This window comes from Mycteria americana, chromosome 2 (genome assembly GCF_035582795.1).
Source record: "Mycteria americana isolate JAX WOST 10 ecotype Jacksonville Zoo and Gardens chromosome 2, USCA_MyAme_1.0, whole genome shotgun sequence".
NCBI lineage: Eukaryota > Metazoa > Chordata > Aves > Ciconiiformes > Ciconiidae > Mycteria > Mycteria americana.
The window spans coordinates 131,931,635-131,945,082 of NC_134366.1; the positions used below are offsets into that span (position 1 = coordinate 131,931,635).

At 46.6% G+C, this 13,448-nt stretch overlaps 1 protein-coding gene across 1 annotated transcript; it reads left to right on the forward strand.

Moving 5' to 3' along the window:
* The first annotated feature begins 11,009 nt into the window (after positions 1-11,009).
* Positions 11,010-13,144, forward strand: LOC142406143 (transcription factor SOX-17-like). Its single transcript, XM_075494676.1, has 2 exons — positions 11,010-11,383; positions 11,750-13,144. Exons 1-2 carry the CDS (start codon positions 11,080-11,082, stop codon positions 12,661-12,663), a joined length of 1,218 nt encoding a protein of 405 aa, XP_075350791.1. The 5' UTR covers positions 11,010-11,079; the 3' UTR covers positions 12,664-13,144.
* Positions 13,145-13,448: the final 304 nt, after the last annotated feature.

Consider the following 13,448-nt stretch of genomic DNA (forward strand, 5'->3'; position numbering starts at 1 on the left):
GGCACATGATCCACGGCCTTTTTCTGCTGTGCTGCAACTTTAGACAGGTTAGTTAGAACATCTGTTTGTCCTGAGTTCCCAAAGGTCCAGAACAGTGTTAGTAATATTAACATATCTTTGTAAAGCATTTATTGGATGAAAAATAACATATAAATGCCCTTTGTAGTGAAATGGTATTCAAAAGCTGGGTTTGGAAAAAGTATGAATTCTTTTTTTGGGAACATCCTCAATTACAAGGTAAGAGCAGTAGGTAGAGGCCTGATAAACACGATGACTTTTAGTTGGTCATCTGATGTTGCAGTCACATAGGAACTCTCAAGGAGTGCTATATCCCCTTACTGTCTTGCTTTAGTTCTTGATACAATGGCTGTTCAAAATAATGTCCAGTTTAGCTTGTGACAAAGGGGTGAAACTGTGGCTACTTCTGTGATCTTGATTGACTGTCTCAGTTCTCATCTTCAGAGTCTTCTGAAATGGTAGTTCTCAGCTTCTTCCTTCCTGGACCACTCTTCTGTTTAGACATGCAGTTATTCCATGGAACTCGGGTCTGGTCAGAGCGTCTCCTCTTAGATTTACCCAAAAAGGTGGTTAAACACTTCGGATTAAGAAGTTTGGGTTTTTTAATCATTTGTTGCTGTGGAATTTATGCAATTGATTTTTAATTGTTTACTTTCGGGAAAATTGGTGTAATACTATTAACAGTGCATCCAACCCTTCTTCTAAGATTCAAGGTGCTTAGGCATTTTTAAATTATTTTTAACAGAGCAGTGGATAATAATTGGTTCTTGAAAGAAAACTTTCCCTAGTGAATGTATCATGCTTGTAAAGTAACTAGGATAGATTTATTGATTCTGGCTAGAAACTTAAAACATAACCTTGAACACTTTACGATCTTCCCAGTGATATGTCCAAATTGCTTCTGGTGCCATGTATTGTATTTAATTCACATTATTATTTAAATTCTTTCTGTAAAAATATACTTAACTAGGTTCTTTACTAAGATATCACTGAAATTTACAGAACTGAAAAAGTAATTTATTCACAATAGTTGCTATAAAATTCTGTCATACAAATATGTCTTTCTACTCACCTCTTATTTCAGTATTGCAGGATAGATTTTGACCTACACCTATATAAACAATGCCTGTAACATATGGCTATTCTGTGGATGAAATCACATTAAGTATATGTGAACCTATAAACTATTCTTATGTTGATAAAGATGAAGAATAATCTGTGCTTTGTAAAAGCAGCCAATAATCAGCAGTGTGTGTCCCTAATCTTTATTAAATGGTTTTTTAATCCTAAATATACATCTTAGGCAATTATATACTTCACTATTACATGTTATTTAAAGTGTTTGTAAGCAGTGCCATTGTGGCTGTCTAATCACTCGCTGCTGCAACCGCTATTAATTTTTAATTGTAGTACTATAAGAAGAAATGTGTCGTATACCTCTTCTCATCACTATGGTTTTAATCCAATAAACTCAACCTGTGCAAGTACACATATAGCAAGCTGGGAAAGTATTTCTGTGAGGGCTGTGCAAGTCATCTTCTGCTTCTGTTTGGGACAGCGTCTGAACACATATCAGAATCCACTAGTTTTCAAATACAGACTTCTTAAATTCCTACTTTATTGAAAATCTCTAGCAAAGGAAAAAATAACTTTGAGTATTTTTTTTCTTTGAATAAGAAAATGATAATGCATGTTTATTAACCACTTGCAGGTAACTATGAGCAGCAGTGGTTGCTTTTGTTTAAGGAAATTTTGAAACATGAAATTTGAAATTTCAGGCTAAGCCAATGACATAAAAGGCTGTGGTTTATAAACACATGCATAAAATCAATAACCATACTATCAAATGTTCTGTAACTTAACTGTTTAGTGGAAAAAATACCTATTGAGTAGTTCACCATTTTGTGTTCTTAACAGTAAGAGCTCTCTTGAGACATAAACATAAACCCTGTGTGTGCATCTGTCAAAAGGATTCCCCAGATTCCATACTCATGCCTGTATATAATTTAGTAACTCAATAACTTTATCTTATCTTCTTGTTTCAATTTCAGATGAATTTGGTTCTCCTGTAAAGTGAAGTTCTGATAGGCTAGTGTGTAGCCAGTGCTGTGTGAAGATTCAGTATCTAGTTAGGGAAAATTGACAGACCAGTGAGTCTCCATTAATATGGAACCCTTCCAAAGACAGGTGATATATCCAGCCTTAGTTCTGTAATCACATATTTAAATAAAAATGAGTTGACTGTATTTCAGAATGTTTCTGAAGTGACAGGCTGCAAAGAAAATCCTAAGAATTAGTTTGAAATCATTCATACAACTATTAATTGCCAACTTATGTACAACTATTACTTACACTGATCAAATCTTTATTGCTTGGATTTTGCTATTGAATTAGTCTGACAAGTGGCAAAAAATGTGTGACTGCACTGTTGCAGACCTGAAAAGGAGATTTAAAAATCCCCCCCAACAAAAACATTGTACTGATAGATTTGCTTTTTATGGAAAGGAGATAATCAATGAGGCTTGATTTTTACCTGTCAGTAGTTCAGGTCTGTGCTGTGGCATCTACTGACTGCTGTCTAGGAGTATCTGCAAAAAGAAAAATGCTGAGGAAATGTATTAATCAGTAATTAAAAAACAAGCATGTGAAGAACAAAGAAGACACTAAAAGCAAAAGTAGTAACTTAATAATATGTCATGATATTGAAGGAAAAAAAGGGACAGATACCAGGAGATATGCAACTGTAGGTAATCTTTTAGTGCCAGAAACATGTTTGCTGATGTAACTACATCTTCACTAGCAAGGTTTTCCTGTTTAGATAGGCAGCAGGGTAGTTTTACTGCTAAATGGATCTTGTGTTTAGCTGGCCTAAAATTAAATAAACCCAACAACAACAACAACAAAAAAACCAAAACCAACCAAACCAAAAAAAACCAAAACAACTTTTGCAGCTCTGTCAGGTTCTGAAAGCTGCCAAAAAACCTCTGTATTACGCCCTGTTCCAAACATTGATCATGCACACACATTCTGGCCCTGGAAGGAGTTGCAGGTCCTTCCTGAACAGGATATGTTCTAGTATCAGCCACGAGCTCAGACTTTTTTCTGTGCTTAGTTGCAATGCAAGTTAGATTACTAAAGTTTTTCAGTTGGACTTTAGAAAATAGATGAGAATTACTAATACATTAGAAGGCTGGTTCTTCCCCTTGAGGAAAGATAAAACGAGAAGAGTCTTTCTTTGAAAAGTTTTTGTTCTTCTGTTGAAAAAGTAATACTTTTCTTGCAAGAACCTAACTTAAAGTATTCAGTGGCAATATATCACAAATATAGTCTAACAAACAGTAACGAGAAGGCTACCTAGGACAATATAAAATGTTTACATCTGTTAGTGACATGCTGCAGATATATTACTGGTTTCCTTCAGAAATGGTCCATTTGGAAGGTATATGTAGCATCTACTTCATTAAAGTACCTTTTGTGCTGCAGTATTAATCAAGTATTAATCAAGCAGCTACAGAATCCTTTACAGCTCTATACTTTCCTGTTCACGGTATGTCTGTGCGGTTCCCTTAGCTGGCAGCTGCTCCTCCCAGCAGCTGTAGAGTTCTTAGAGGGGTAGTCCTGAGGACCCAGCAGGTATCAGGTTGGCTGTACTACACATGTTGGCTTTTGGGGAAAATGGGCTCCCTCTGGTGAGTGGTCGAGTGGTTGTCAACCGAACTACTTAGGTGTTTTGGCTTGTCTTAGTTCAGATTTTATTTTTAAGCGGACTATCACAGCACTTGAGCACCCACGTGCACTGGCATATAAAGTGTTGCTAGCAACTGTCAACACTCGTTGTCTTTATTTCCTGAAATGGCATAGGTCTTGCAATAGTAAGTCTTGCAATTTTTCACTAACTGGGAGGGAAGGCTAGGAGAGTGACTGCTGGAAAGCGATGCCTATGGAAAGTTAGGTATTACAGTTGTGTAACATAATTTTGGTGTGCTTCAGTTGTAACTCTGGCCTTAGTAAATCACCAGTGTAGTTGGTTAATATTTCTTAGACATTTTTCAGTTTATCCTGTGCTGAGCGATTTATTACCTTTACTTCTTGCAGGATGCTGGTCTGAACCAAAAAAGCACAAATATGCTTTGCTTTTGTAGCAAGTATGTTTATACACATGTAAACCCAGAAACTAAAGCTCTGTAGTCATCCACCTTGCTTCAGTAATTCAAACCTCTCCAGGCTTTAATGGTAGAAGGCAGTCAACATGGTACATCTAGGTACTACGTAAACTGCCTCCTAAAGAAGATTTGACTGAATTTTTAAAAGCTGAAAAGGTCATTAAATTTATCATTGAAGCAAGGTTTCTAAATTGAATGTTCTCACAACATTTACATCTAGAGCCTCGTTAAACAGGCATCCTATCTTAATGGAACTGGTAAACTGGAGATAGCTGGGTAGAAATCGCCTTAGATCTTGCAGGTTGTTTGCAGTAGGAGTGAGGATCTCTAGTTCTTGATCTAGCTACATGGTAGTTTATTGAAATTCCTGGGTCTTTTTTTTTTTTTAAGTTTTCAGTTCTGTGTGATAACTGCTCTCTCATCCTTTCAGTAAATACCCTTCAAAGGGTGTTGTGAAGATAAAAAGGTGATGTTAAGGGGACAAAGGAGGAGGAAAGGGGACTTTCGGTTCTTAGGTTTTAGTCAAACAGAAATAGGCCAGGCAAGTGAAATAGGTGTGACTGCTGAATCGCAGGCTAGATAATTCTAAACATATTAAAAAAAAATAAATTGCTCAATTTAGCTGGGAGGTTTTTGCCGCTTAGTTGTCTTTTTTATTTAAAGTTGCTAGCCGTGTCAGGCATGCTCCCATGAGGGGCTGAGTTCCCTTCTCTCTTACTGCTCAGTGGAAGTCAAAGGTGTTCATAACATTGAATACAAATGGATTCTAGGCAGAGAAATTGTAGGCTTCATTGTGCCCTGTAAAGCAAGCAGATGTCTGCCACTGAAAGTGCTGCAAGTTTGGTAAATAGTGTTAGAAACTTGATCAGGTTGACTGCTTTGGATTTGGAAGACGTGCAGGTGTGTTTTTCTTATCATCTATGACTTCATATGATGTTTCAATGGAACTGTATTGGTATCTTAATTCATATTAAAATAATAAAATAATATTAAAATAATATTAAAATAATTAATATTAAAATTAAAATTTGCTTTGTGTATTAAGAGTAGTCAAAGAACATAAATATCAGAAAACCGAACACTTGTGGCTATCAAGAAGTGAAACCAAATTCATTTCCTGAACCTTCTAACTGCCCAGTTTTTTTCTTTTTGTAGTTTATTTATCTAGATAAATGTCAGATGTCAAAAGTTGTAGTGCACTTAATCACTGAATGTAATTGCAAAGATACAATGAAAATCCAGAGCATTTCCACTGGGCAAATTTTAAAATTACAACCTTAAAAAATTTGATATTTTGATTTGCAAAAACAGCATCAAATTTTGTATTCATATGTCTTGGTTATAAAGAATGCCCTTTTTGGTCATGTAAGAACAGATATTTTTTAACAGCATTACCACTGCATCCAATATCAGGGAAGGAAAGGACAGCAGTGACTTTTTTCTGAAAAATAAATGTATTGAATTGTCCACCTTGGAGAAGGTTTTATTGAACTTCAGTGTTATTGAGGGTTTAAATCCATTCTTAATTTCTGTCTGATCTTACTTGTTCATCACTGCTGATTAATCAGAACTGCAGATAGCAAGCTGTTGATGTTTGGATTTAGTCATTATCATTTAATAGTTTTGTTAGTATCACTAACATACTTCTGCTAAACTGCTAGGATAGGATTATTTCCATATGCTAAAATCCCAGATCATCTCTTCTGTGACTGTAAGAAATCAGCATGATGGAACAGTCACTGCCCAGCTCCAGACCCAGCTACTGTCTCATTTGTATCATGTAATAATTTTATTCTGGCTAAAGACAAAGAACTTTACACTTTGAAATTGCTGTAAAATATTGCTGCCTACTAAAGAAAGCAATATATAAATATACATTACAAGACCACAGTAGCATAATATATGGTAGCGTAGCCCACCTTCTAGAGAATATCTTATTACATTCATTCTTCTGGCCTTAATAAGGAAACTCTGGGAGCTGAGCGATGCCAAAGAAGAAATTTATTTCACTCCTGTGTAACTGGGATCAGCTTTTTAATCATACAGTTATATGACTTGCATCTAGCATGTCAGAATAAATCTTACATTAGTACAAGTTTGCAGTAGCTCTGCTGACATAAAACCAGCATAAATACAGAGGCTAGGCCAAATTGTTTAGTTCAGTTCAAATCCCGGATCTTTTGGAGTGGCTCCAGCATTGTATAAAGCATTCTTTTTTTTTATGACTTGTATGTACTTAAGTATGAAAACTAACAGGATTTCTGTTCTTGGAAATTCAAGTGTAGGGGGGTTCTACCTGGCCCTGCTGTTGTACTACTTGGTGGTCCTGTGCAACTCATTTTCAAACTGAAGGGCACCGAAACCGTAGTGAAGCTGGGAATTCCTTAAGTGATCAAACTGTTGTCCATTTATTTTACAGAGAAAACCGCAACAGGTCTGTGATCTTAGTCTCACGAATTAATCTTTGTATTAAAGGAGTACTTACATTTATAAATATAATGGGTGATGAGCCTTGGATCTCTATGACGGTTTTTTTTGAGGAAGGTGCCATTTCTAGGCTTCCTTTCAATGTCATTTAAACGGAGTAGCATTTGCCATTGACTGTATTGGAATTTGTTTGGGTCCACGTATTATCTGTCTGGCATAGGTATCACAGACGTACCCAGCACTCGTGTCAGTTAAACATGTCATTTCCCGTTGATTCCCATACATTTGATTTATGTCTTCAGAGGGGGGCAGGGAAGGCGTTACAGCCACGTTAAAGCCAAGCCCAAGCAGTGCCGTCGGCGGCAGAGTTAACTCCTTCCTAGGAGAAGGCGCGGTGGAGGCTCTCCCCTGCACCTCAGGTCCTCCAGAGAGGGCTGCGGGAAAGCGGGCCGCCCCCCGGGGGACCAGCGGGAGCGCCGGGGCAGGGGGCGAACGGGCAGCTTGAGGGGCAGGGCGCGGGGAGACGGCGGGCCGCGGGGCGGGGGCCGCGCTGCCTCCTCCCGGCAATGCCCCGCGCCCTGCCCGGCCCCGCGCCTGCCGGCCGCGGCGCAGGGAGCCCACGCGTGTCCGCCGGGAGGCGAAAGGGCTCTTACCTCGGAGTGGGAGTCGCGCTCATCCCTCTCCCCCCGCCGGACGCCCATCAGTCCTAAAATGCGGGGACCCCGTTGCTTAACACACCCCAAAGCAGCCGCGCGCAGATGCGGGCAGCTTACTGTGCGGGACCGTGCCGGTCCCCCAGCCTATTGCCTGTCCCCCGCGACTGCCAAGCCCAGGGCGATGGTCCGTGCTTCCACCGAGGCGGCTCCGCTCTGGGTGCTGCGTGCCGCTATGGGCAGCGAGCGTTTTGCGGGTTTGGGTGGTTGTGTGTGCGTTTGCTAGAAAGCAATTTGCAGATTAAACTGACTCAGAGGAAGCGGTAGCTTTTTAAATGTTGGGGACTATTACTTTGTTGTAAAGTAGTTACCGTTGCTTCGATAGGGACATTTTTCATTTTTTGGTTTTTGATATTTTTCCTTTCGATAGTGTGTCATTCCCGACCAGAGCCTCTCTGATCCACGCACTTTGCTACCGCAAAGTCCCGAAAAGTCGTCATTGGGGGAGATTTCTTGCACTACGCCGCGTTGTCGGGCTGGGCTGTATTCATTTAGTGGTTTTGAACTGCTTTAAAGAGGCAAAGCGTGTTGCCTTTAAATACACGTTAAAAAAAAAAGGCTCTTGTCTTGAGAAACTGCTCGATTTGCAGGAAACCCTCCGGATGTTTGCTGCTTTTCATGTGGCATTTGTGGTCGGCTCTGATAACGCTGGGAGCACCACTTCCAACACCGCATTCGGTAATGGACCTGAAATAGAAACACATCTCTCGCCGGAGGATCCCCGCTCCGCGCCCCCGCGCTGTGTACCGGCGGGTTTAAAAGGTCAATAAATCAGAAGGATGAACTCTTGGCGGCATTGTTAGGTTGGGAAAGTTAACGAATGACCCCAGGAGTCGTGCGACCACGAAGGTTTCGGGAGGACCAGAAGAAGGTCTTTACTGAGCGCTTCAGGAAAGTGAGGTAGAAGCAGAGAGCGCAACTTGAGTCAGAATCAGGGCAGTGCGGTGTGCTTTAAAGTTACAGTTCAAAAATACCTAAACAGCCAAAACAGAAAGCGAGAAAAGCGGTGAGATAATCTAGTTATGATACCAGGGGCACTGAAAGGGTCACAAACTGCCAACATTTTCTGTACAAACCAGGGTGCTTTTACTTTCTCGGCTTAGATTCAAAACACACCTTTCTTTCTTTGATCCCAGATCAATGAGCTGTAGAAACAGTTTGCACAAATCTCCCAAACAAAGTCAGCGGCAGTTTGCTTAGTTTATTACCTCATATTCATTATATAGAAAAACATTTTCTTTTCTGCTGGAAGTGACAGCCCCAAAGTTGCCGTCAAGTGTATTTGTACGCGGTCCCTCTACTCGCTGAATTTTTTCATTGCAAGCTCTTGCAGGATTTGTTCCCTTGGCTCACGAAAATGTTTCCGCTAAATAGAGTAAAAGGGACGGTCTGGCGTTTTAACAAGATCAGCTCGTAAAAAAGGTAATGCTCTCTTCTGCGCGTTCAACTCCTAGGCGGTCAGTTTTGTCCGAGTCAGTAAGACGGCGTGAGCTGGGGACTGACCTGGAAGTCACTGGCAGCGCACCGACCTCGGCAGGGCAGCGCAGTGCTGCCTTCTTGGGTTTTGTTTTGCTTGGAAGTTATCTTGCTTTCTCCCCTCAGCTGAGTATTCTGTTCTCTGCGGGGAAAAATACGCACACTTTCCTCCCGCATGGGTTTGTTTCAGACACGATTCGGATTCTGTTTAATTCCGAGTTTTCTCTGGGTGTCAGCCATGCTTCGGTGCGTCCCCTGTCCTCGGGCAGCTGGCCTGGGATTAAGTCCTAGCACCTCGGGTCGGGAGGTGTCACAGCCTCAGCCATAAAACTAAAGTCGCTGGCACACCAGCCTTAAAAAAGTACGCCCTAAAGTAGTGTCCCAAAGGCGTTGGACTGAAAACGATTGAAAAAGCACTTAATTCCTAACGAGCGTTCCTGGTTATTATCGCCGGTTCTGTGATGACAGTCGGCTTTGCAACCGGAGCGCGTCCCGATGAACTTCTTTTACAATCAATTTCCAGCGCATTATACTTTTGCAAGAACGGTCTTATATACTAGTATGATATCAATTTACTCATACATATGTGTAGGATCATTGTTTTCGCCTCCGCTGCCTTTTTCGGCGTCTGCTGTAAGGAAGAAGGGCAGAGCTGTTGGAATCGCTGCCTCTCGTTGTGCTGGACTACGCGTGTGTTCGAACGGGGAAAAAACCACCTACAACCTTCTCTTTGCTTGTTTTTAGGCAGCTACTGTTGGTTTGCTTGGTTTTAGGCAGTCTTTTGGCAATGGTTTCGCCTCCTGGTAACAGGGATAAATACAGGATACCGTTAGTCTGGAAATATATCGCTTGTTTATAACCTCCAACAAACAGAGGGGAGCAGAAAGCCCGAATGCAGAGGTGCCTGGAGAGCTACCCTCCCCGGCCTTAGCCCTGGGCAGCCACCGTTCGCCACTGCGTTTTTCTTCTTTTTAGAATATCCGCTGGCTGTCAAGTGTAAAGGAGCAGGTTTCACGTTGCACGAAACAGGAAATTCAATGTTAGAATAAGTTAATGGTGATGCTGGCTTCATTCATTTAATTTCAGCAAGAATTCTTACAATACTGGTTTATTTGATCGAACTGGCTACCCAAACAAAGGTGTCCTTAACCAAATAAACCTCTTTGATCTTCAGTTTAAAGCTCAGCGGTTTCTCAAATAAGCATTGATGCATTTAATAGCACCACATAACAATGCAAATATTAATCCGAGCGCCCGTGAAAACGCTGTATTTTACGTTAGTTTGTACGCCAAAGAAGAACATAAATGGTAGCGAGATAGAATTTGTGTTTATTCTGAAGCGACGGACTTTTCACAAACATCCGCTTGTATTTACGGTTTATTTATTCGGGCAAATCAGAGAAATCCTGAACAAGGCAATGCAACAAGCAATACGGACTGCAAAGCTCAACTTAAATACTATGTCAACTTACGCTACATACAATAAATATTTGCGTTTTTGGCAGACACTGAATAACTTTATTACGAAGCATGAAAAACTGGGATAGGATATATTTCATAGGCTTTGCTGTGGATCCAGTATCCTAGTGCCCCACCAGCTTCCATCGTTCACGGGCTTATGAGGTAAAATACGCTCAGGTGGCACTAGAAGGCAGGAAGCTGAAGTGTGAGGTACAGATGATGACTTGGCTTATTCTTCCCAAGTGACTCTCCAAGTCTGCCTACAAAAAGAGCCCCTTGTGTCCCTCCCGGTGTGGCGGGGCATCTAGGTACAGTGGGAAATAATCTGTCCCTTCCATCTCTTTCGTGTCTCCTCTGCTCGGGGTTGTCCACTTCTGCCCAGACCGGTGACGGGTGGGTATTTGCCTGATGACAGGACGGCAGCGCACGGCCTCGGTGGGCCGGTCTCTGCCGCCATTGCGGGGAGCAGGGCTGAAGTCCGAGGGACGCCTACGAATGCGCTGTCGGTTCACCCGAACGACCCCCCCCAGTCCCACGGGGGCGGGGGCAGAGCTGCCCGCGCCGAGCGCCGCGACCTGCCCAGGTGCCGGGCCGGGCCGGGCCGGGCCGTGCCGGGAGGAGCCCCGGGGCCGCCCCGCGCCGCAGCGGGAGCCGCCGCCGCCGTACCGCGGCGTGCCCGCCCCCGCGGCCCCATTGGCCGCGCCGCAGCTCAAATAGGGCCGGGCGCCGGCAGCCGCCAGCAGCGAGCGGGGCCCGAGCGCCGAGCCCGTGCCGCGGCCCCGCCGGAGCGCTCGGCCTTGGCGGCGGCGGCGCGTCCCGAGATGAGCAGCCCCGATGCGGGCTACGCCAGCAGCGACGACCAGGCGCAGGGGCGGTGCTCGCTGCCCACCATGATGCCGGCCGTGGGCCCCTGCCCGTGGGCAGAGTCGCTGAGCCCGCTGGGCAAGGCGAAGGCGAAGGGCGAGGCGGCGCCGTCGTCGTCGGGGGCGGCGGGCGGCCGGAGCAAGAGCGAGGCGCGGATCCGGCGGCCCATGAACGCCTTCATGGTGTGGGCGAAGGACGAGCGCAAGCGGCTGGCGCAGCAGAACCCGGACCTGCACAACGCCGAGCTCAGCAAGATGCTGGGTGAGCGCGGCGGGCCCCGGCGGGCGGGGGGTGCGGGCGGCGGGTCCGTGGGAGCGAGGAGCGCGGGCGAGTGCGGGGGTCCGGGCTGCGGGCGGGGGCCGGGGTGCCGGTGGGCGGGTGCGAGGGCGAGGAGCCCGCACCCGGGCAGGTCTGGGGGTCCGGGCTGCGGGCGGGGTGCCGGGGACCCGTGGGCCGGGGGTGCCGGCGTGCCGGGGGTGCCGGCGGTGCCGGCGGGCGGGCCCGAGGGCGAGGAGCCCGCGGCCGGGCGGGGCTCGGGGGCCGGTCTGCGGGCGGCGGCGGCGCTGTCGGGACCGGGCGTCGGTGCCCGGCGGTGGGCGGCCGGTCTGACGGTGCTCGTGGGCGCAGGTAAATCGTGGAAGGCGCTGTCGCTGGCGGAGAAGCGTCCGTTCGTGGAGGAGGCGGAGCGGCTGCGGGTGCAGCACATGCAGGACCACCCCAACTACAAGTACCGGCCGCGGCGGCGGAAGCAGGTGAAGCGCCTGAAGCGGGTGGAGAGCGGCTTCCTGCAGCACGGCCTGGCGGAGGCGGCGGGGCCCGGGCTGGGCGGCGAGGCCGGCGGCGGCGGCGGCAGGATGTGCGTGGAGGGCCTGGGCCTGCCCTACGCCGAGCAGGGCTACGCGGCGGCGGCGGCGGGCGCGGGCCACTACCGGGACTGTCCGCCGCTGGGCGCCGCCTTCGACGGCTACAGCCTGCCGACGCCGGACCCGTCGCCGCTGGACGCGGCGGAGAGCGAGGCGCCCTTCTTCGCGGCGGGGCTGCAGGAGGAGTGCGCGCTGGTGCCCTACGGCTACGCCCCGCACCCGGCGGCCGAGTACCCGCCGGCGGCGGCCGAGAGCCCGGCGGGCGCGGCGCTGCGCCGGCACCTGCCGCCCGGCGAGGCGCTGGGGCCGGGCGGCTCGCTGCAGGGGCTGCTGGGCTGCCCGGCGCCGCTGCACGCCTACTACGGGCAGGCGTGCCAGCCGCCGGGCCCGGGGCGCGGCCCGCTGCCGCCGGGGGCGGTGGGGCAGCCGTCGCCGCCGCCCGAGGCGGTGCCGTGCCGGGAGCAGCTGGAGCACTTGCCGCAGGAGGAGCTGCTGGGCGAGGTGGACCGCACCGAGTTCGAGCAGTACCTGCGCTTCGCCTGCAAGCCCGAGCTGGGGCTGCCCTTCGCGGGCCACGACGCCGCCGGGCTGCCGGCGCCCGAGGGCGCGGGGCCCATCTCCGCGGCCGTGTCGGACGCCAGCAGCGCCGTCTACTACTGCGGCTACCCCGACGTGTGAGGGACTGGCTCGGGGGCACGCCACGGACTGGCAGGGAGGCGCCCGGCCCCGCTCCTATTTATGTAATTTATTTGAATCTTGAGAACTGACAGGGTATCTGTGACCTGCTCGAGGTTTAAAAAGCAATGTGCTGTCTCGCTGTCCAGATGGTGCAGGTCTTACCATCACTGTCCGACAGTGACATGTAAAACTGTTCCTGCTGTGGAATTGTTATACTAGTTACAGACGTGGAATACAGTTTCTGAGATCTTGTTAGAGATCCATATACTTTTTTAATGTTGTACAGAGTGCTGGTTTTTATATGTTGGGTTTGTACAGAATAATTTTGCACTTTTACAAATAAAGGGAGAATAATAAAACTGGTTGCTGATATCTCCTCAAAGAGATGTTATCGTTCCTTGTAATCGATTATTACTACTTTTACTAATTTCCTTTGCACTAAGTGTTAGGTCCTGTCGCCCTTTCTGTAGACATAGTCTTCTTCTGTCTCTCTTGTTGAAATTATAAACAAAACTTAAGCATTCAGAAACTGTCTACTCCACGTTGTTCTTTAAAATTTTTTTATTAACTTTATTGGTGGTTTTTTAGATGGTTGATTAATATGAGTGAATTAAAAAAAAAAAAAGGTGACCTATTTTATGTTTGAAGTGTAAAAAGACTGTAAGAAAGCTCTTACTGAAGTAGGATAGGGTTCGGGTCTGTTTTTAATGTAATCGTGGACACATTGGATGCCATTAAGAACAGCGCCTTGCTGACCTCGCTGGATAAGTGCTAGTTAAAGCACT

Excerpts from the sequence above, each read along its gene's own strand:
- LOC142406143 (XM_075494676.1), top strand. The coding sequence starts at position 11,080 with ATGAGCAGCCCCGATGCGGGCTACGCCAGCAGCGACGACCAGGCGCAG. Across the intron at positions 11,384-11,749 it reads CGAGCTCAGCAAGATGCTGG|GTAAATCGTGGAAGGCGCTG; the intron begins GTGAGCGCGGCG and ends TCGTGGGCGCAG.